The 23,785-nt window shown below is 47.1% G+C and overlaps 1 protein-coding gene across 2 annotated transcripts in view; it reads left to right on the top strand.

Annotated features, from left to right (window-relative positions):
* atf6b (activating transcription factor 6 beta) overlaps window positions 1–23,785 on the top strand; it is a 43,755-nt gene that overhangs the window by 5,304 nt on the left and 14,666 nt on the right. For both annotated transcript variants that reach the window (XM_056298732.1, XM_056298731.1), the window contains exons 2-10: window positions 2,461–2,540; window positions 3,419–3,500; window positions 6,823–6,882; window positions 6,999–7,078; window positions 11,416–11,629; window positions 13,066–13,227; window positions 16,799–16,968; window positions 21,105–21,284; window positions 23,640–23,722. In XM_056298732.1, coding sequence (XP_056154707.1) covers window positions 2,461–2,540; window positions 3,419–3,500; window positions 6,823–6,882; window positions 6,999–7,078; window positions 11,416–11,629; window positions 13,066–13,227; window positions 16,799–16,968; window positions 21,105–21,284; window positions 23,640–23,722 — 1,111 coding nt within the window. The remainder of the gene's footprint in view (window positions 1–2,460; window positions 2,541–3,418; window positions 3,501–6,822; window positions 6,883–6,998; window positions 7,079–11,415; window positions 11,630–13,065; window positions 13,228–16,798; window positions 16,969–21,104; window positions 21,285–23,639; window positions 23,723–23,785) is intronic.

The following is a 23,785-nucleotide window of genomic DNA, read 5'->3' as shown; positions in this document are numbered from 1 at the left end:
AGTACCCTTAAAGGTGAACGCCAGAGAGACTCGTGTCCAGTACGTCAGTCAGTCCTGCCCCCTTCATATATTTAGAGAACTGGTGAATGTGCATTTGTGGAGGGTCGGGTGTCATCTGCTGTCCTTACACGTCTGTATCGGGGTATTTACATGCTTATTACCCCGGCTATATCAGGGTATTTACATGCTTATTACCCCGTATGTATCAGGGTATTTACATGCTTATTACCCCGGCTATATCGGGGTATTTACATGCTTATTACCCCGTATGTATCAGGGTATTGACATGCTTATTACCCCGTATGTATCAGGGTATTTACATGCTTATTACCCCGGATGTATCAGGGTATTTACATGCTTATTACCCCGGCTATATCAGCATATTTACATGCTTATTACCCCGTATGTATCAGGGTATTTACATGCTTATTACCCCGGATGTATCAAGGTATTTACATGCTTATTACCCCGGCTATATCAGGGTATTTACATGCTTATTACCCCGGATGTATCCGGGTATTGACATGCTTATTACCCCGGATGTATCCGGGTATTGACATGCTTATTACCCCGGATGTATCAGGGTATTTACATGCTTATTACCCCAGCTATATCAGGGTATTTACATGCTTATTACCCTGGATGTATCAGGGTATTTACATGCTTATTACCCCGTATGTATCAGGGTATTTACATGCTTATTACCCCGTATGTATCCGGGTATTTACATGCTTATTACCCCAGCTATATCAGGGTATTTACATGCTTATTACCCTGGATGTATCAGGGTATTTACATGCTTATTACCCCGGATGTATCAGGGTATTTACATGCTTATTACCCCGGATGTATCAGGGTATTTACATGCTTATTACCCCGGCTATATCAGGGTATTTACATGCTTATTACCCCGGATGTATCCGGGTATTGACATGCTTATTACCCCGGATGTATCCGGGTATTGACATGCTTATTACCCCGGATGTATCAGGGTATTTACATGCTTATTACCCCGGATGTATCAGGGTATTGACATGCTTATTACCCCGGATGTATCAGGGTATTTACATGCTTATTACCCCGGATGTATCCGGGTATTTACATGCTTATTACCCCGGATGTATCAGGGTATTTACATGCTTATTACCCCGGATGTATCAGGGTATTGACATGCTTATTACCCCGGATGTATCAGGGTATTTACATGCTTATTACCCCGGATGTATCAGGGTATTTACATGCTTATTACCCCGGATGGATGGATCGTACCTTTGTGTTGGAAACGTCTCAGGACTGTTTTTCTGTGCAGTCTTGTCTCGCGATATTGATATTGACATCAATTTTGATATTCATATCGATTTTGCCATTATCGGTATTGATATTGATTTTGATATTAGCTTCCACAGTTAACTGATCATGGCCGGGGGTGGTTATTCCCGCTGGGTTCAGCTCTGGTGTGAAGAAAGTCATTTTGATTTGAAGATCTATACATGTGAACATTTATTTATTAATTTGTTTGTTTATTGGTATATGAAATAAATTGTGAATGTGAAGGCAGTTTTTTAAAACGCTCACTCTGTCTCTCTCTCTCTCTCTCTTCACTCCCCTTTCACTCTGTGTGTGTGTGTGTGTGTGTGTGTGTCTCTCTCTCCTTCTCTCTCCACATCATTTTTTTCACTTCTTGTCTCTCTCTCTTGCTCTCTCTCTCCCCCTCTCTCCATATCATTCTTTTTTCACTTCTTGTTTCCTCTCTCTCTCTTTCTCGTCCCAAAGGCTTAAATGAAATAAATAATTCTGTTCAAAAAACTTCTCTCTCACTTCCCCACTCTCTCTCTCCCCCTCTCCATATCATTATTTTTTCCCTTCTTGTCTCTCTCTCTCTCTCTCTCTCTCTCTCTCTCTCTCCCCCTCTCCCCCATATCATTCTTTTCACTTCTTGTTTCTCTCTCTCCCCTGTCGACGTCTGTTGTCTCTCGCTTCCTCTTTCTGCTCCATCGTGTTGAATTGAGTTGCACCCCTTAAAGCTGCAATCCTAAAGATCCACATGCAACCAAATGTCATTTTAAGATAATCCAGGGGTATCAAACCCGCGGACTGTAGCAGTGTGTGGCGTGGACGGCTGGTGTCTGGTAGGACTCTGCCAGGAAAAATGACAGGGTGCATAGCGTTTTCCATCTTCGTCATATCAGCCAAATGAGGAGGAAGAGGGCAGGTAGTGTTGAGTATGAAGAAGTGGAGGTGTTGTGTCTAACCGGCGGATATGACAGAACAAGCTGGTGGAGGACCTTCACCAACACACAGAACTACACCCACAAGTAAAACTCAGGTTCAGCCAGGTTTTATTGTTCGTTTCTGACACAACGGCCCTGCTGACTCTCATTCATTTGGAACGGAGCTGTGCCATTCAGGAATGTTGTGGACTAAACTCGTTTGTGCGACTGTCTTCCTGTCCCTCTGTAGATGCCTGTCTGTACCAGTGTGAGAGCATGGAGGAGGGCGAGGATGGACACTACTGCCGGGGGCTGAAGTACGACTCTTCGGTACGGCGACTAATCGAAGCGTTCTCTGATTTTCAAAACGTCAGCACACGTCCCGTAGAAACACAGTACACACACAGTTCACCCAGGCTGACTCGCACAACTAGTTCAGTGCTCGGCACGCCGGCCCGTTGGCCGCCCTCCATTTCATATGGCATACCGTGTCACATGACCGGTTAATGGTTAATGGAAGCGTGGTCCAGTTTGCAGCTGTAATCCATTTTTTGCATATGGGACCTGCTTTGGTAGTCTGCCTGCTGCTTACAAGATGAGATGGACTCCTGTTGGTGTGTGTGTAGCCGCGCACACGTCGCACAACTTCATATGTCTTCACACACAACTCCCGCTTGATTAAGGCTTATTTCACTCAAACAAGTTGTGCAAGTAGTGGCAGTCCAGGACTACCACATGGATCGAAACCACGCTGTGTAGTTTCACGATCCTTAGAAAATACACTTGGGGGAGGGGGGGAGGGGGGGGGACGACTACAGCTGGTTAAATTAGTCAGCTGAGTTTGCTGATGCAAGCAAAAGCAACCCAGTTCATGTTATGAAAGGTTGAAATACAGCTCCACGGGCGTTTCGGAGTGCAGGTTGGTGGCAGAGATGAACTTAGAAAAAGAGAGGCAGAGTTGGATCGGGGAGGGGGGGGGGGCATGAGTCATGGGATTAATCGGTAATTAGCTGATGGATGAATGAAAAGGAAACATGCGTGCACACGCACACACACTTCATGCTGCCAGCGGACCGACTGACTGATGTTGGAAGTTGGTTTTTTGCCTTTGTTTTCTCTCGCTCTCTCACTCTGTCTCTCGCTCTCCCTCTCTCCCCTTCCTTCTTTCCACACCTCCCCCCTACTCCCATGGCGGCTTCTCTGTGCAGTTCGACAACAACCTCGTGCTGACCCTCGACCCAGACAACCCCACCTCACCATGGCGACACCTTGACAACAACCTGCTCAAAGGTAATTACTGTGCGGGCCAGTCAGCCGAAGAGCCGCGGGAACATTAAACCGCCTCAGTTGACACTTCCTGTTCAGCTCTTGACCTCTGTCATTCCCCCCCCCCCCTCCCTTTTTTCTCTCCTATTGTACCTGGCCAATCACCCCGCTCTTCCGAGCTGTCCCGGTCACTGCTCCACCCCCTCTGCCGATCCGGGGAGGGCTGCAGACTACTACATGCCTCCTCCGATACATGTGGAGTTGCCGGCCGCTTCTTCTCACCTGACAGTGAGGAGTTTCACCAGGGGGATGTAGCACGTAGGAGGATCACACTATTCCCCCCGGTTCCCCCTCCCCCCTGAACAGGCGCCCCGACCGACCAGAGGAGGCGCTAGTGCTGCGACCAGGACACATACCCACAACCGTCTTCCCGCCCGCGGACACGGCCAGTTGTGTCTGTAGGGATGCCTGAACAAGCTAGCGGTAACATGGGGATTCGAACCCTGTGTTGGTAGGCAACGGAATAGACCGCTACGCTACCCGGACACACTCAACCTCTGTCATGCCACAAAAATCATGAGATGCCCAAAGGCTCAGTTCACCTTAGCCCATGCAGAAACGCAACTACTACAACAACTACGCCGACATACTACAAATGGCGTGCTTGATATTACTCCTGGCCATTTTCCAGAGCACATCGTAGTGTTTTAGAGTTGTGGTTTGTGTTTTTCCTGCCTTCCCAGGCAGCCATTTGTTTCCGTTCATTTCAGTGCAGTATGAAAGTCAACTTGCGGAGACATGGAACTTGTTAGAGTTCATCTGTGCTTTTGACTGCATCCTCCCGCATAGATATTGTAACTTTGACCAAAATTTAAGTTGCATAAATGTTCGTGTGACTATGGGCGTCCGGGTAGCGCAGTGGTCTATTTCATTACCTACCAACACGGAGATCGCCGGTTCAAATCCCTGTGTTGCCTTCGGCTTGGTCGGGCATCCCTACAGACACAATTGGCCCTGTCTGCGGGTGGGAAGCCGGATGTGGGTATGTGTCCTGGTCGCTGCACTAGCACCTCCTCTGGTCGGTCAGGGCGCCTGTTTGGAGTGGAGGGGGAACTGGGGGGAATAGCGTGATCCTCCCATGTGCTACATCCCCCTGGTGAAACTCCTCGCTGTCAGGTGAAAAGAAGCGGCTGGTGACTCCACACGTATCGGAGGAGGCATGTGGTAGTCTGCAGCCCTCCCTGGATCACCAGAGGGGGGTGGAGCAGCGACCGGAATGGTTCGGAAGACTGGGGTAACTGGCTGGTTACAACTGGGGAGAAAGGGGGATTAATGTGACTGATCTTAAGCAGTTTGATTTTCATACTGTACTGAAGTGAATGGAAACCCATGGTTGAATGGAAGGTTGGAAAAATGCATTCAAAGATGTAAAAAACTACAGTATTCTTTCGGAAATGGTCCGGAGTATTTTAAAGTATATAGCATTCATAATTAAAGGTCTAAAAATGCAAAAACAGCGACGTGGCCCTTTAAGGCGTGGTGTAGATGCAAAACACTCGAGTGACTCGATTAAATGCTGCTGTGTCCTGCAGGTGCCCAAAATGACTAACCGTAATCCAGTTTCTGCTTGTAATGTGACATGGTGGCGCAGTGGGTAGTGCGGTCGCCTCACAGCAAGAAGGTTCTGGGTTCGAACCCCGGGGTTGTCCAACCTTGGGGGTCATCCCAGGTCATCCTCTGTGTGGAGTTTGCACGTTCTCCCCCGTGTCGGTGGTGCGTTTTCTCCGGGTGCTCTGGTTTCCCCCACCAACTGGAGTTGGTCCCCGGGTGCAGCATGGAGGCTGCCCACTGTGCCTAGCTACACAGCTAGCATAGGTTAAATGCAGAGAACGAATTTCCCCACGGGGATTGATAAAGTAGTAAAAGAAAAACAAAAAAAATTCTGAATTTGTAATCATGTCTGCTACTGATACTGTGAATGTGGTGTGTGGCCTCAGTGGGTTTTTTTTGGGGGGGGGGGATTTTTCCGCCTTTTTCTCCCCAACTGTATCCAGCCAATTACCCCATTCTTCGCTGTCCCTGGATGCTGCCCCACCCCTTCTGCCGATCCGGGGAGGGCTGCAGACTACCACATGCCTCCTCCGATGCATGTGGAGTCACCAGCCACTTCTTTTCACCTAGCAGTGCGGAGTTTCACCAGGGGGATGTAGCACATGGAAGGATCACGCTATCCCCCCCAGTTCCCTCTCCATCCCCGAACAGGCGCTCCGACATACCAGAGGAGGCGCTAGTGCAGCGACCAGGAAACATACTCACGTCCGGCTTCCCACCTTCAGACACAGCCAATTGTGTCTGCAGGGATGCCCGACCAAGCCGGAGGCAACACAGGGATTCGAACCGGTGATCCCTGTGTTGGTAGGCAACGGAATAGACCACTACACCACCCGGATGCCCGGGCCTCAGTGTTTACCTTTGGTTTTAGTCAGAAACCCACCACCAGTACAAACGATAAAGTGACAAAGGTTAAAACCTTGACTTTAAACACTAGAGAGTACATTTTCAGGGGAAAGTGTGTTGTCTAGCTCACAGTGTTGGAAAGTTGGATAATAGGAGGTTGTTAGAAACCTGTCGACTGCCAGTCACAGCCAGCCCGTCATGCACCAACTCCCTTGCAAGACTTTACATTCTGCCGTTCATTTCTGTGGGGTAAAAATACAAACGAAAGCTGGGTGGTTTTGAAAGTTCACAGGGTTTCAGAACATTAAAAAGATCTGCACATCTGGTGAAGCAGCTGACTGACTGAGAGGCTGAAGGATGTATGAAGGATGTGTGCATGATGTGTGCATGATGTATGAAGGATGTGTGCAGGATGTATGAAGGATGTATGAAGGATGTGTGCAGGATGTATGAAGGATGTATGCAGGATGTATGCAGCATGTATGAAGGATGTATGCAGGATGTATGCAGGATGTATGAAAGATGTGTGCAGGATGTATGCAGGATGTATGAAGGATGTGCACAGGATGTGTGCAGGATTATGCAGGATGTATGAAGGATGTGTGAAGGATGTATGAAGGATGTGTGAAGGATGTATGCAGGATTATACAGGATGTGTGAAGGATGTATGCAGGATTATACAGGATGTGTGCAGGATTATGCAGGATGTATGAAGGATGTGTGAAGGATGTATGAAAGATGTGTGCAGGAGAACAAAGCATGTCAGCAGACAAACTGGAAATGTGTGTGAAACAAACTTCACATTTATCAAAGAGGAGCCAGTTTAATACAGGCTCACCAGGAAGAACTCAAATGATCTCTCTCTGTCGCTCTCTCTCTCTCTCTGTAGGGGAGGGTTCTGTAATGAAAGATGACATGACCATTACTCAGCCGTTACCAGTGGAAATGTGTAAGTGCTTCTCTGTTGTCCTGCCAAACATTTTTGATAAAAAAAAACCCCCACAAGAATGTCTGCTGCAATATTCAGTGCTGTGTGTGTGTGTGTGTGTGTGTGTGTGTCTCTAGTGTTTCAGGTGAAAACAGAACCCCCCTCCCCAACTTCCTCACTGGCATCAGACTGCTCCACGTCTTCACCAGACCCAAAGGTGAGAGAGGGCGAGAGACACATAGTAGTGTTAGGTGATATGTCAGAATTTTCCCACTGGCGTCCGTTAGCTCAACAGCAATCAGCCCAGTAATCGGCAGCTATGAAGAGGATGAAGACTGGAAAGGCGGTTGGTCCAGATGGCATACCTGTGGAGGCATGGAGGTGTTTAGGAGAGATGTCAGTGGGGTTTTTAACTAGATTGTTTGACACAATCTTGGAAAGTGAGAGGATGCCTGAGGAGTGGAGAAGAAGCATACTGGTACCGATTTTCAAGAATAAGGGTGTTGTGCAGAACTGCAGCAACTACAGAGGTATAAAGTTGATCAGCCACAGCATGAAGATTTGGGAAAGAATAATAGAAGCTAGGTTAAGAGGAGAGGCGATGATCAGCGAGCAGCAGTATGGTTTCATGCCACGAAAGAGCACCACAGATGTGATGTTTGCTTTGAGAATGTTGATGGAGAAGTATAGAGAAGGCCAGAAGGAGTTACATTGTGTCTTTGTGGATTTAGAGAACGCATATGACAGGTTGGTGCAGTGGTTAGATGGGTCACCTCACAGCAAGAAGGTCCTGGGTTCAAACCCCGGGTAGTCCAACCTTGGGGGTCGTCCCGGGTCGTCCTCTGTGTGGAGTTTGCATGTTCTCCCCGTGTCTGCGTGGTTTTCCTCCGGGGGGCTCCGGTTTCCTCCCACAGTCCGAAGACATGTAGGTCAGGTGACCCGGCCGTACTAAATTGTCCCTAGGTGTGAATGTGTGTGTGTGTTTATGTTTATGTTTATTTATCGGGATCCCCATTAGCTGTGCCTTAAAGCACTGCTAGTCTTACTGGGGTCCACGTAAAAACAATACATTTAATACATACATACTGTGTCTATTAAATGTGTGTGTGTGTGTGTGTGTGTGGCGGCCCTGTGTGATGGCCTGACGGTCTGTCCAGGGTGTCTCCCTGCCTGCCGCCCAATGACTACTGGGATAGGCTCCAGCATCCCTGCAACCCTGAGTGCAGGATAAGGGGTTTGGATAATAGATGATGGATGGCTGGATAGCCTGTCTTATACATTTATGATCTTATAAACTTGCACAGCTCTTATAAATGTTTCTGCTTATTTTTAAAGTAAAGTTTGATGAATTTTAAGAACACGGCACATAGCATTCCTTGTACCAAAAGCCTCCTTATGTTTTTATCAGTCGTTTGGCCTACATAACAGAAATATGTACTACGTAGTAGGCCCGTTCGTTTTCTCACCTCGGATCGAGAATTGTCGCAACTCCATGCAGGCGCTCAGATCCAGCGTCACTGGATCGCTTCCGACGTTTTCACGCCTTGGTCCGTCTCTGCTGTTTCCTCAAGGAGACGGGTTAGAGCTCCGGTGGATGGTGTAACATCTGCAGCCGATGCGGTTGATGAGCTGATCCGTTGCGTGAGCTCTTCGAATGGTGCGAGCAGGGAAATCATATTTTCAGTTAACTTCCACTGGTTGTTGAAGAAGGCATAAGCAGATGGTGCCCGTTTCTCTTCTAGCAGACTCTGTAGCATATACAAAGTACTATTCCACCTAGCAGATGAGCAAGTACAAATTGACATGTTGGTCAAGTGGAAAATATATTTTTCTTTCTCTTTTTCCAGAGACCGTTAAGGGCGTGACTAGTGAACCCAGTTGCAGGATACGGACGAGGGATGAAGGCGAGTAGGGAAAAGAGGTTTATTGAGGATGGCAGGCAGCGGCGAGGTTATGGCGTAGAGGCGGGTAGCAGAGTCGGGCCATGCCAGACGGGTGGACCGAGGAGCAAGCGCGACTGGACTGCGCCGAGCTCGGGGGCCAGCGGGCGAGCAGGCAGATGTGACAGGCAGGGAGAAGAACTGGAGAGGGGCAGTACTGAACACAACAAGAAGGCGATTAGCCTAACGAGCAACAATACTGGGAAAATACTCGGCAACATTTGCAGAGCGGCCGAGCCCATGAACCACCGGCGGCGGGCCTCTGCTCCGCTGTCTGCTACGCTCACATTTTAGAGAATATAATTAATATTTTCCTCATTAATGATGTATTAGTTCACCACCCGTGACCCACCTGCTATTAATCAGAGCGCCTGGCTCAAATTAGCTAGCTTGTAGCAGGCAGCTGGCTAGACCGCTTCAATCCATCCATCCGTCCATTACCCGAGCCGATTATCCTGCTCTCAGGGTCGCGGGGGTGCTGCAGCCTATCCCATCAGTCACTGGGTGGCAGGCAGGGAGACACTCTGGACAGGCCGCCAGGGCATCACACAGGGCCCACACACACACACATTCACACACATTCACACACATTCACACCTAGGGGCAATTTAGTACGGCCGATTCACCTGACCTACATGTCTTTGGACTGTGGAAGGAAACCGGAGCACCCGGAGGAAACCCACGCAGACACGGGGAGAACATGCAAACTCCACACAGAGGACGACCCGGGACGACCCCCAAGGTTGGACTACCCCGGGGTTCGAACCCAGGGCCTTCTTGCTGTGAGGCAACCACGCTACCCACTGCGCTGCCCTGTTTCAATCCAATGAATAATAAAAATACACCAGTTTAAATTTGTCCTTACTTGGACTCGGGGTTTGTAGGCCTACTTGGGTTCAATGAAGGCGATGCCGGGCCCTCTTGGGGTTTGATCTGTGCTTCGTTCAACCAGCACAACATAATTGTGAGGTCAAAGAAGGTTGAATCAGTTCATTCGGATACAACGTTATCCAGACGGAACTGATTCAACCCTCCTTGAGTTTCTTACCTAGGTTATTGAGCATGCATCAAGACATATTTGTGAGGTCCTGCCAGCAAGCCGTTTGGACCAGTACCGCAGGAGCATTCCAGGTCTCGCGCTGAGTAGCCAGCCAGTGATAGTAACTATAGTAGCAGCACGAGAAGATGCGCTCCATTGTAGTCAGTGCTTGGTTCAGTTTGTCATTTGCTAAGTGATAGTTTGAAATAAATAAATGTAATATATATAAAATCGCTCTCATGCCGGGGAAGATTTCTGTTCGTCCCAAACACATTTTCTATCGTCCCCGGGACAACAGGATGCCATTAGTGTCACGCCCTGTATGGATGTTTGCATGCGTTTACCTTTTCCTTTTTTTGGGGATTTTTTTACCCCTTTTTCTCCCCAATTGAATCCGGCCAATTACCCCATTCTTCTGAGCCATCCCGGTCGCTGCTCCACCCCCTCTGCTGGTCCGGAGAGGGCTGCAGACTACCACATGCCTCCTCCCATACATGTGGAGTCACCAGCCGCTTTGTTTCACCTGACAGTGAGGAGTTTCACCAGGGGGACGTAGCGCGTGGGAGGAACATGCTACCCCCCCCCCCCAGCAGGCGCCCCGACCAACCAGAGGAGGCGCTAGTGCAGTGACCAGGACACATACCCACATCTGGCTTCCCACCTGCAGACACGGCCGATTGTGTCTGTACGGACACCTGACCAAGCCGGAGGTAACATGGGGATTCGAACCAGCGAGTCCGATGTTGGTAGGCAACGGAATAGACCGCCACGCTACCTGGACGCCCCCTGCATTTACCTTTTCTGTTGTAGCAGACGCTCTCAGCCAGGTCAACAGAACCACAGCAAATGTACAGTAAACCTGGATGTTCAGATCTCCAACATCTCAAACGACGACAGTCAGACGGGCCAAAGGTCAGAACCACAGCACCTCTGTGACTGGAGAGCCGGCACATTATGCAGAACAACGGGAGGAGAGGGAGGTCAGCGTGGCCGACATGAAGACTTGACACGGATTGCTCATTGTCTACTCGTTAAAGTGGGTCAGTGGAACTGGGCCAGCACTCAGGACTTTGTATTTATAGCCTTTATCTTAAACACCTTGTCTTTGGTGATGCAGTTGTTAATGATGGCTGGCCCCGGGTGCCCGTTAATAATTAACGTCGTCTATTTTTGTAGTTATTAAAGATAGATGTGTTGTGATGAATAAGATTATAAAATGCACTCATTAGAATAACACAGACAGAGGTGGAAAAATGACCAATGTGCCAGGTGAGACTGAAAAAACACTAAAAAACGATGTCAAAACAAATAAGTTTAGTGTCAAAAATGACAATAGAACATTGCTACTATTGCTAATAATAATAATGATGATAATAATGATAGTATAATAATGATGATGTAATACACTCTTGCTGTGTCTTTAAAGAGTAGCTACAGCATCGCCATTATCTCTGCCTGGGGGTCTTTACGTGTGTGTGTGTGTGTGTGTGTGTGTGTGTTGTATCTTAATACATCGCTACATGAATGTGTACACACGTTTACTTTCCTTTAATGATAAATTCTTTCTCTCTCCAGATCACTGTGAAAGGAGAGAACCCTCCGACTCCTCCTTACATGTATGGAGACATTCTCTCGCCTCCGCTGGGCTCCATGGAGGTTACCGTGGCGACGAGCGCCACAGCGGCACAGCCCCAGACGCCACTACCTGCTGTGACGCAGACGCAGCTGCAGGCACCATTACAGAGCCAGATGCCGGCGGTGATCAGCACCCTCGAGACGCAAGCCACAGGTGTGTTGGCTCAGTATCTACCAGGTTTGCTCCGGTCGGTATTCTGAGACTCCGGCAACAGCCCTGCGTCTCCGGCAACAGCCCTGCGTCTATGACTAGTTTTCCAGACACTGCTGAGACTTCCACTTACAGTCAATACTGAATAATATGACCTCCTGTCAGCAATGGCTGTCATGTAGGCTACTATATCCCAGCTAAAGTCATGTAAAGTGTCTCTGGGAAGTGATTTCCTAAAAACGGTGTGAACCCTGCTGGTGTATCCGGGCAGACTTCTGCCTGGCTCCCTAAAGGTTCCCGAAAAGTTTCTTGTCTCTTATCACCAAAAGGGATGGAGGGATATAAAACAGGAAGAAGGGGGAGTAGGATCTAAGTGAGTGTACAAAGAGGTAATAGGATCATTAGGTAAGAACGGGAGTAGATAAGGGAGGACGGCTTTGGAAAACACTTCAGAGGAAACACCGAGGGTGGTCTGACAGGGCGCAGAAGCGGGGAGGCTAAGCTAACTGCTAGCCCATGCAGCCCGGCATTTCCAACAGTCAACTTGGCTGGCATTTGTTCTCTGGATGGTGGAGTTTTATGGACTGTGTTGCACTGGGTGGACTGTCGTTGGCTGTTTGTGTGTGTGTGTGTGTGTGTGTGTGTGTGTGTGTGTGTGTTTGTTTTTTTTGCTTTGTTCTCCCTGTTTTTGTATGTTTTTGGTAGTGTTGTTTTTAGAGGTTTTTGAATATGTGTTTTTGTCCTTTGTGTTGCACTGCTGTGGGCTGTGGGATACGGAATTTCGTTTCTTTTGTGTACGTAGTACACAATATGAAATGACAAATAAATTGTTCCTGATTCCTGAAAGTTTAGTGACTTCCATCCATCCATTATTATTATCCAAACCGCTTATCCTGCTCTCGGGGTCGCAAGGATGCTGGAGCCTATCCCAGCAGTCATTGGGCAGCATGCAGGGAGACAGCCTGGACAGGCCGCCAGGCCATCACAGAGCCGACACACACACATTCATACCTAGGGACAATTTAGTACGGCCAATTCACCTGACCTACATGTCTTTGGACTGTGGGAGGAAACCGGAGCACCCGGAGGAAACCCACGCAGACACAGGGAGAACATGCAAACTCCGCACAGAGGACGACCCGGGACGACCCCCAAGGTTGGACTACCCCGGGGCTTGAACTCAGGACCTTCTTGCTGTGAGGCGACTGCGCTAACCACTGCACCACCATGCCGCCTGTTTAGTGACTTCAGTTTGAAAAATGCAGGAATGCAGAGGAGTTTAGAAAAGGAATAGAAGTGAATGTGGCTGAAAAGAGGGAAGAAAAGAACAGTGTCAGTGGTGAAAGTAAAAGAAGACAAATAATCTTTAAAGCCAACGTTTTTTTCTCTTTTTCTCTTCCTGTCCTATCTCTGTCATCTCTGTCTCTCTCCCTCTCCAGTTGTACCTACATCCACGCTGAAGGCCAGCACCATCCTTAGTAGTAAACCTCCCATTCAGCCCCGGCCGATGTGTGTCACCCCCCTGTCCGTCCCCCAGAGCCCGGCCCCACCCAAGACCCTCATCCTGCAGGGCCTCCCCACCATGGACCAGACTAGACCAGGTAAGATGCTCAAGATTATTTGTGTGTTTGTGTGTGTGTGTCTCTTCTCTGGCTCGTCACCTTGCCATGGTGGAGAAGCTTGCATGTATTAATGATCCCAAGTTGCTATGCCGTGCGGTGCTTGGCTCCTGGTAGGGTCACCCAAGTCGGATAGGTCAAGGGGGAGATTCCAGATGAAGCATGATCCAACAAAGACCTCAACAGCGGAACTGGCGGAAGACGTCTCCAGGTCACAACAGCAGTGAAAGCAGATGAAGGCTGCAAAAGAGGGTGGTCCCCAATCGTCTTGGTTCTCCATGCCATTGAACTCTGGCCACCCCCTGCTAAAGACCGTGTTGTTGCTGCAGGTGCATCAGCCTTTCCACATAAAAAGTTGTCACGCATAGGCGTCCCCCAGCAAGGATCTACGCCCACCTGAAGACGCAGAAGGACCCAGAAGGAGGACAGTCATATGTGACCGCCGATGATGAGGATGACGATGGTGTGTGTGTGTGTGTGTGTGTGTGTGTGTGTGTGTGTGTGGGTTGTTGTGTATTTTGTTTTGGCTGGTCCGGGCCAGCCCTACAAACGCAAATGTCCGTGACTGAGTGATCATGTTTGCAGTGACTAAATTACATGATTGGGCTACTGGATCAGGTGACCAACAACATCGCCAAAGTTACACGGTTGGTTGGCCGAGCACCAAGAGGCATGAGGGAGAGCGCACTCTTAAAGCACCCCAAATAACAATCACTCTTACAAAACACTCAGTGGCAAATTTACAAAAGTATTGCGCGGCTTTTACAGCTGTTAAACCTGCACAAATTAGACAAAAAGAAACCGTGTAATTCTCAAAGTACCCGCCAACGGTGAAATGCACCCCTAACTGCGCTGCCAAGCAAATAGCGTCGCGGTGCGCCGGTAGTTTTTACACGTCTTTAAATTAAGTAACATGTATATGTTTGGTGCAAAATTGTCCCCTTTCTATGCAAATTAGCCTCATTGCAACAGAAGTCCAATCCACAAACACCAACGCTAATCGCTACACACAGTTATTGAAAATTATTTGCTTCTTCAGAGTTGGTGGTAACTGACGCTCATTTGTAAGAGTTGTCATGCCCAGACTTTCCAGTGGTCATGGCAGCAGTGATTGTAGCCAGGCAAAGGCGTCGTCATGCTAGGTCTGCTCGTGAGCAGGTATTTCAAAGGAGAATATCACTTTTTGGTTTAACATTCACAGATGCAGGTTGCCAGCTCAAACAATTCTTGTTATACTACTGTGTTTTTGGCGTAAAGCAACCATTTATACTTTGTGACACGGATGATTGCAGTCAGGGGCAATATGCACTCAGCGGCAAAACTTTATGGGTGTGGTTGTGCTGTAATATCATTCGCACAGTATCTTTTGTGAATCCGACCTCGATACAGGGCAGATAGCAGTTGCGTGTGATGTGCAATTTATGATGTTATCAGTGGCCACAATCTGTTCTTTATGAAGTCACCTGTCATTACAAAGTGAGTCTTAGAAACGAGACATCCACAGATGGAAACAGGTGAAAGTGGAGGGGGAATTAACAGGTAATTAGAATAGTTATAATTACAATTAAATTAAGTTGTCTTTCAAAATCAGACATCCCAAGATATGAGTGGAAAGTACTGGGACCACTACAGAAAATGGCAGATGAACATTTAATATCCAGGAATTCACATTATAAACACTACCACTGACTATCCCTGTAACAAATTGGCCACAATCTGAGCATTGACCATACACGGTCCAACCATATACTAAATTTTGACCAAGTCTTGTTTATCTTTTTTATTAATCCTAATGCCCGAAAAACCTCCAAAGGAAGGTGCCCAGGAGGCATCCTAATCAGATGCCTGAACCACCTCAGCTGGCTCCTTTCAATGTGAAGGAGCAGCAGCTCTACTCCGAGCTCCCTCCGGATGGCCGAGCTCTTCACCCTATCTCTAAGGCTGAGCCCAGACACCCTACGGAGGAAACTTATTTCAGCCGCTTGTATCTGCGATCTCACCCTTTCGGTCACTACCCAAAGCTCATGCCCATAGGTGAGGGTTGGAATGAAGATTTACTGATAAATTGAGAGCTTTGCCTTCCAGCTCAGCTCCCTCTTCACCACAACGGTCCGGTACGATGTCCGCATTACTGCTGATGCTGCACCAATCTGCCTGTCAGGTTCTCGCTCCATCCTCTCCTGGCTCGTGAACAAGACCCTGAAATACTTGAACTTCTTCTCACTTGAGGCAACAACTCACCCCAAATCCGGAGGGAGCAATCCACCATTTTCCAGTAGAGAACCATGGCCTCAGACTTGGAGGTGCTGACTCTCATCTCGGCCATTTCACACTCAACTGCAAACCACCCCAGTGCGTGCTGGAGTCACGTTCTGATCAAGCCAACAAAACCACATCATCTGTGAAGAGCAGAGATGCAATTCTGAGGTTCCCAAAATGGACACACTCCTCACCTTGGCTGCGCCTTGAGGTCCTGTCCATGAATATCACAAATGGAATCGGAGACGAGGGACAACCTTGGCGGAGTCCAGCACCCACCGAAAACGTGTTTGACTTTGTGCCGAGAAGGCGGACACAGCTCTCCCTTTGGTTATACAGGGACCATATGGCTGGTAGCAACTGCCCCGGTAACCCATACTCCCGCAGCAACCCCCGCTGGTGCCCCGGGGTACATGGTCGTAGGCTTTTTTTTTTTTTTGGTCGTAAGCTTTCTCCAAGTCCACAAAACACATGTAGACTGGCTGGTCAAACTCCCATGCCTCCCAACTGGGAGAAGACCCCGGGGTAGACCCAGAACTCGCTGGAGGGACTACATGTCCAATCTGGCCTGGGAACGTCTTGGGATCCCCCAGGAGAAGCTGGAAGGTTTTGCTGGGGAGAGGGAAGTCTGGAGTTGCCCTACTTAACTTGCTGCCACCGCGACCCGATCCTGGAGAAGCGGCTGATGATGAGATGAGATGAGATTAATCCTAATGCATATACAGCAAGTGCATGACTTTAGAAATCCCCATTCTGAACATGTTATTATTTCCTTTGTGTCTGTCTGTCTGTTCCTGGCTGGGCAGCTCAGCTTTCTTTGCGGCTGAATCTCTCGTAAAAACCAGAGAAATATGGCCTGAAGATAAAGTCTTGGAATATTTTGGTAGACTTATATCTGTTGGTAAAAGTAGAAGCTATTAAGTTAAAGGTATTCGATGGAGTTTTCCTTCTTAACCATTTGGTTTTGTTTGCATTCAATGTTTTTCACTAGAACAATGTGTTTGAGACCTAACAAACATGCTGAATGAGTTTCTTGGCTCAAAAACATTTGCAAAGTTTTTTTTGTTTACATTCTTACAGTACTGTGCTGGGGGTACCCTTTTATTATAGGATATGGGGTGTTCTATATCATGAAACGTGTGGAAGAATATTTAAGTTCATGGAAGTAACCTTTAAATTGTATTAGCTAGTATTTTTCTTTTACCCTTAACCCTGTCAATTAGTGCCTTGCTCTACTCATTGATTTATACAGGAAATTGAGCCATTTCATTCTCTCTCTCCTTCCTTGCTTTAGTTGTCTTGTCCCCGTCGGTTTGCCTCAGATCGACTCCGGCCATCGTCAAAATGGAACCAGTATCACCCAGCATCCCTCAGCACTGCTGCAGTCCTGCAGCTCCACCCACCAGCAAGCCCATTGTCCCAGCAACCACCTCGTTGCCCGGCAACAACTGCAACGACGTCGACGTGAGTAGTCCGTTGAATCGGTCGGTCCTTGCTGGGTGTGGTGGATGGATGTAATGTGGATGCAGGGTGGATAAACAGAACTAATTCATGACATCGTTAGGTAGGGACGTGTATTGGCAAGAATTTGCTGATACGATCTGTATCATAATACAAGTGTCATGATTGAATATATTGTGTTATATTATGCTACAAACACTGTGATATGCTGCAATATCTCGTCATAATTATGGAAAAATGTCATAAAGAGTACAGCTCCACGTGCATCAAGTCAGAATAATCAATCATAGCTAGTTTGGCAGACACCGCCTGCTGTTGTTGGGTTCAGTTTTATGTTAAAATACTGCACCTGCCACCTAGTGGCCAGAGATGAAATTAACAATATTAAGTAGAGACACTGACACGTCTCTTTTGTGTGTTATCTTAAGAATTAATAACTGTTTTTAAAACCGGTACAGCGTTGTGAAAGATGCTATTGATATACTCAAATGTATTGATATTTTCTTGCTCCCCTAGTTGGCACCAAAACTAGGTCATACAGGTCAGAAACATGAAGCGATGCATCCTGCCCAATAGAAATGACAAGGAAACGAAGCCATAGATGAGAGTACAAATTACTGGTAGACATGCCACTGTGCGGTCACTCTAGAACACTGGCACATTTAGGCAAAATAATCCTCTTGCATAGAGGATTAATATGAATACCCAATTGAGATATTAATGTATTACATATGTTAGCATGTCTGTTAAGAAATGACTGACACCAAAATTAACATTTTAACAACTTTAATACTATTTAAAATGGCTGCTGTCCAACGCAATAATCAAAAGTCAAGTTTAGACTATTTCTCTGCACTGGAGGGCGCTAGTGTGTTTCTAGGACAGAGCAACAAACTTCACAAAGGAAATGATGCGACCAACACACGTCGTAAGTAGTGACATGACGCGCAAATTACGTGCGGTCATTTTGACGGCTCATGGTCGTTTTAGGTAGATCTTATTAATACTTTTGTACAGTTGATCTAAAACTCATTTTAAATGCAAATATACACAATTTTAGGAACATTTAGGGAGTGGGAAGTGTATCCCCCCCCCCCCCCAAATTGTTAAACTTTGAAAATACAAAACAGTCAAAATGACCGTCTTGGTCGTTCTAGTGTTGAAAATAATTTGTGTTGTTTTGTTTGGCTGCTGGTTCTGATGACAGCAGACGCTTCCCGTTTTTCCACCCACTTGTTTTGTTTGCAAACTGCATGTGGAAAATGAGATCCCCTCTCAAGGCAGATAACAAGAACACACAATACAGCAGGTGTAAAGGCAACAGGCTCAGACGGCTCATAATCCAGGTAACATCTCCATCCAGCTCACAGTATTTACCGTTTATTTGTGTCCCCGTTGGTCTTTACTAAGACAACAACTGCTCTTCCTGAGGTCCACATGGAAACATTCATACTCAGATGCATAAATAAATTCATAGAACATACATATAAATATATATCATACAATTACTGCTATAAACCCTCCCCTCAATTTAAAACCGTTAGAATTCTGACCATTACAAATACATTAAATAAGATGACAGAAAATTGCGGAAAACATGATATAGAGGGCAGTCTGACAGGGCGCGGAAGCAGGGCAGGCTAAGCTAACTGCTAGCCCATGCAGACCGGCAGCTCCGACAGTCATCCTGACTGGCGTTCGTTCTCCTGGACAGTGTTTTTTTTAAAAATTTAATTTAATTTAATTTTTTGTTTAGCTTAGATATATGTGTTAGTGTGGATATGTGTGTTCTTGTACTTTGGATGTGTTTTTGTCTTTGTGTTGCACTGCTGTGTGTGCGGGGGGAAACGATGTTTCGTTTCATTTCGTGTGTGCAAGTGCATGAAATGAAACGACAAATAAAATGTTCCTGGTTCCTGATTCCTGGTGTGCACTTGAGAGATAAAGAAACTGGAGCCGGGTGAAAAGAATTTTTTTTTCTCTTTTGGTAAACAGGATGAGCTTGTTCAGTTGAAATGGAGATGGGTGTGTGTGTCTGTGTGTGTGTGTGTGTGTGTGTGTGTGTGTGTGTGCACGCTCACTAGCTGTCGTGTCAGGTTCACACTCCGACACCTGGTGCATTATTTCCTGGGATGTATGAGCTGTGGCGGTGAGACGGCTGCAGGATGTCGTGTTGTGTCATGTAATGTCACTGTGCGACCATTCCCAAGACGTACAAGATGATTTGATTTTGATTTTGAGGACGTGTTCAATAAGGTTTTCAATTCTGTACATCCTACACCAAGTCTTATATTAGAGAGAACAAGTTTTGGTAACACTTTAGTATGGGGAACATAAAAAAACTTAATTACTAGTGAATTAGTAATGATCAAGATGTCACTTTAGTATGGGGAACATATTCTAAGTAACAAAAACTTAATTTACAGTAATTTAACACTATGAACACTTCTGGTTTTGTGTGTTGTTATGTAAGAACAGACCATATTCATTAAGTGTTAGTAAGGGAGAATAACTCTTCTTGTGGTACTACCACCTTATAAAGGCCATACTAAGCAAAGCATATTGAGATGGTACTACTAATAAGCAATACTTCTGAGGTTATAGAGGGAAAACTCATAGTTAATGGCTTACTGGTTGTATAATAAGGCCATGCAGAATAAGGCATTAATGAGTACGTAATAATGACCAATTAAGAGCCAACATGTTGCTAATTTGCATGCTAATAAGCACCTAATTAATGGTGACTACGTTCCCCATACTAAAGTGTTACCAAAGTTTATTTTCATCAAAAAACACTATTTAAGACTGACGAGACATTAGATTAAAACGAGCGGTGGCAGCAGTGCTGCACTGATTGTAAAGCCCCTTGAGACGACCTTGTGAAATAAACTTGATTGTTGAGATGAATTTGTCCAGAAATAAATCCCCATGTCCCCCACAAAATATGCCCCACATTGGTTGAATAAGTTAGGGTGTCTGGGTAGCGTAGCAATACATTCTGTTGCCTACCAACATGGGGATCGCCGGTTCGAATCCCAGTGTTGCTTCTGGCTTGGTCGGGCATCCCCACAGACACAACTGGCCGGATGTGGGTATGTGTCCTGGTCGCTGCACTAGCGCCTCCTCTGGTCGGTCAGAGCATCTGTTCGGGGAACGGGGGGGAAACAGCATGATCCTCCCACGCGCTATGTCCCCTTGGTGAAACCCCTCACTGTCAGGTGAAAAGAAGCAGCTGGAGGAGGAGGAGGCATGTGGTAGTCTGCAGCCCTCCCCAGATCGGCAGAGGGGGTGGGGCAGAGACTGGGACGGCTCGGAAGAGTCGGGTAATTGGCCGGATTCAATTGGGGAGAAAAACGGGGGGGGGGGGTGTTGAATCAGTTAATCTGGACCGAAATGGAAACGTAATGACCGAAACCTGTGTGGGGTCGTTATGCACCTGTATTGTGAGTGTGTGTGGGGGGGTGCCGGGGGGGGGGGGAGTACCTGCAGTCAGCCGAGACTGAGGAGGTCACTCAGATGGGATTTTTAGGCTCGGATCGTTGGGCGTGCGTCAGGACTCGGGGGACGTGGTTGTAAATCTGATGAGGAACATTTAGTTACTCGCAAGTGATCCGAATTACCAGGAAATCCATTAAATGCAGTTAAACTAAGTCAGCATTAGTCGCTTTGGCAATCCGTTATAATAACTTCGGTTAATAAGCAGTCAGGTAACGATGAATTAAACGTTAATTACCGATGACTCATGATAGATGTTAGAATGTGGTTAACGAGGGGGGTAAAACCGGGCCGGAGGTGTCGGCACTCGGCCCCAGCCGGGGGGGGGGGGGGGGGGGCTCAATCCTGGATAAAATGTAGAAAAATAACAATTATAAACAGATTCTAACCTCTATAATGTAACTAATAATAATGAATTAAACATTAATGACTTATTACCCACTAATTATTAATGATCAATTACCCACATTTTAACCAGATTCTAACATCTATAGTATAGTAAGTAATTAATGTTTAATTCATTATTAACTATCTGCTTGGGAATGGCTTATAAAAAAATTATTATTAAAATTATTATGGCCATTTCTCCCAATCCATCCTCCCATCACCCCTCCCCCCCCACGCCCGTCCTCCTCTTCCTCCAGATGAAGGTGCTGAAGCGGCAGCAGAGGATGATAAAGAACCGGGAGTCGGCCTGCCAGTCCAGGAAAAAGAAGAAGGAGTACCTTCAGAACCTCGAGGCCCAGCTGAAGGAGGCGCAGCAGGAGAACGAGCGCCTCCGCCGTGAGAACCAGGCGCTGAGGGAGCGGTTGGCCAGGAATGAGGTGAGGGATAAACCAGAGAAAACGTTGGGAGGCCGGTGGATTATTCCTGTTTTCAGCCAACAATTTTTTTTTAAGAAATTGGTTTGTTTGTGGCGGCACGGTGGCGCAGTGGTTAGCGCGGTCGCCTCACAGCAAGAAGGTCCTGCGTTCGAACCCCCAGGGTAGTCCAACCACGGGGGTCGTCCCGGGTCGTCCTCTGTGTGGAGTTTGCATGTTCTCCCCGTGTCTGTGTGGGTTTCCTCCCACAGTCCAAAGTGAACAGATTTAAAGTCCGACCGAAGTCAGTAGTCAGATTTCACCCGTCATATCTAAAACCCTTGAACTCCGCATTAGAAAACTTTTACTTTATTTGTAAATGATGAATATTTATTCATAACTCTATTCACGCGACTGATATTCTTTATAACTTCATATTACTAATACTTATTCGTCACTTTATAAATCAGTTGTCTGAAGAACTGTGAGGGAGTGGTCTGGTCCTCATTAATATTCATGAGCTGACCTTTGAGTAACAGCTACAAGCAAGGGTTGGTGGTGATTTGAGCTGATTGGCTGTATGTAAATGAGTGACTGATGACATCATGGGTATCAAGATCGGCAGGGGCGTCTATTCCGTTGCCTACCAGCACGGGGATCGCCAGTTCGAATCCCCGTGTTACCTCCGGCTTGGTCGGGCGTCCCTACAGACACAATTGGCTGTGTCTGTGGGTGGGAAGCTGGATGTGGGTATATGTCCTGGTCACTGTACTAGCGCCTCCTCTGATCGGTCGGGGTGCCTTTTCGGGGGGAGGGGGAACTGGGGGGAATAGCGTGATCCTCCCACGCGCTACGTCACCCTGGGGAAACTCCTCACTGTCCGGTGAAAAGAAGCGGCTGGCGACTCCACATGTATCGGGGGAGGCATGTGGTAGTCTGCAGCCCCCCCCGGGTCGGCAGAGGGGGCGGAGCAGCGACCGGGACGGCTCGGAAGAGTGGGGTAATTGTCCGGATACAACTGGGGAGAAAAAGGGAGAAAAAAAAAGATGGTCGGAAAGAAGCTGAAGCTGGGAGCTCTTAACAGAATAGAAAACCTGAATTCTACCTCTTTCTACTTTTCGTCATGTTCTCAGCAGACAGGGTCAGTACAACACGCATGTTGATTAAAGCAGCGTTTCCCAACCCGGTCCTGAAGGACCCCCTATCCTGCAGATTTTCATTGTAACCCTGCATAGGTAGCCCTGCTTGTGCTTACTCAACCAATCATCTCACAGCACTTAATTATGAAAGGTGTGAAACATCTGACATAATTCATTGTCAATTGGTTGAATAACTACAAACAGGCACCTATTCAGGGTTGCAAAGAAAATCTGCAGGATAGGGGGTCCTTGAGGACTGGGTTGGGAAACACTGGATTAAAGTAACAAGTGATGTTTGAAAATATGAATGTTTCAGTCCCAGTCCAACTTAAAATCGTGTAAAAGCGTCTGTTCTTTTTTGAGGCATAGAAGAAAAAACCATCTCAGACACGAGTCACTTCGCTTTAACTGCATAGGCTCCAGCATCCCCGCGACCCTGAGAGCAGGATAAGCGGTTTGGATAATGGATGGATGGATGGACATGAAGGTGGTTTGGCCTGATGGAGGTAAACGAGGCGACGGAGTGTATTAGCTGCTCAGCGCTCCCCAAGGTGTAGAGATCTGTGGTTACTGAACCGAGAGCAGAGCGGGACGTCCCCAACCTGGGAGATTCAGACAGGATTTAAACCAGTTGCTAAGACTGAACAAACTGAAATGTGTCTTACACAAACGCGCAGAGCGAGGGATGTGAAAGAGGAGGAAGATTGAGATAGAGAGATAGTGGACACATCTGGAGAAGCCTGTAAAACCGGTTCATTGGTTGGAAAGACACAAAACGGTGCACATTCATTTACACTGTACTGCAAGTCGGCGGTGAGAAAAGTGCTAAAAGAAGAGAATAAATTAAATTTAACCAGGTCATAGGTGAGATAAAAAAAGAAGGGCTGCTTTAGAAAATAGAAAAACAGAAAACTAAGAAGTCTCGTGTCAAATATACAGTTAAACAGCATATAAGAAATGACGACAGCAAAGAACAGTAAAGTCAAATTCTTGAACCACAAATGAGAGAATAAAATCATCTTAATATCCACAAAGAAGAAAATGAAAACACACAGGAAGTGGTGTTTGTGTGTGTGTGTGTCCATGCGCTTATGCACACACTCGTGCACTGAGTTTTCTCTACACGTGCCAGCTTTTGCTTGTGTTTGTACACGGATCCCTACATGGACGTGGGGCCATGATGTTTGTGTGTAGAAGCCATGAGTAAAATGCACTTCCTCTTCCTGCTTGTGTGTTTCAGGGAGGGGACTCTGCCAACAACAAGAGAGCCGTGTGTGTCATGGCCGTGCTGCTGTTCATGACCTTCAGCCTGGGGCCCGTAAGGTATCGGACATACTAAACGCTATACTCTGCTACTGGGTAGCACACACACCATGTCCTGTACTT

Source organism: Lampris incognitus, chromosome 18 (assembly GCF_029633865.1).
Source record: "Lampris incognitus isolate fLamInc1 chromosome 18, fLamInc1.hap2, whole genome shotgun sequence".
NCBI classification, from domain to species: Eukaryota; Metazoa; Chordata; class Actinopteri; order Lampriformes; family Lampridae; genus Lampris; species Lampris incognitus.
This window is presented reverse-complemented; position numbering and strand designations above follow the sequence as displayed.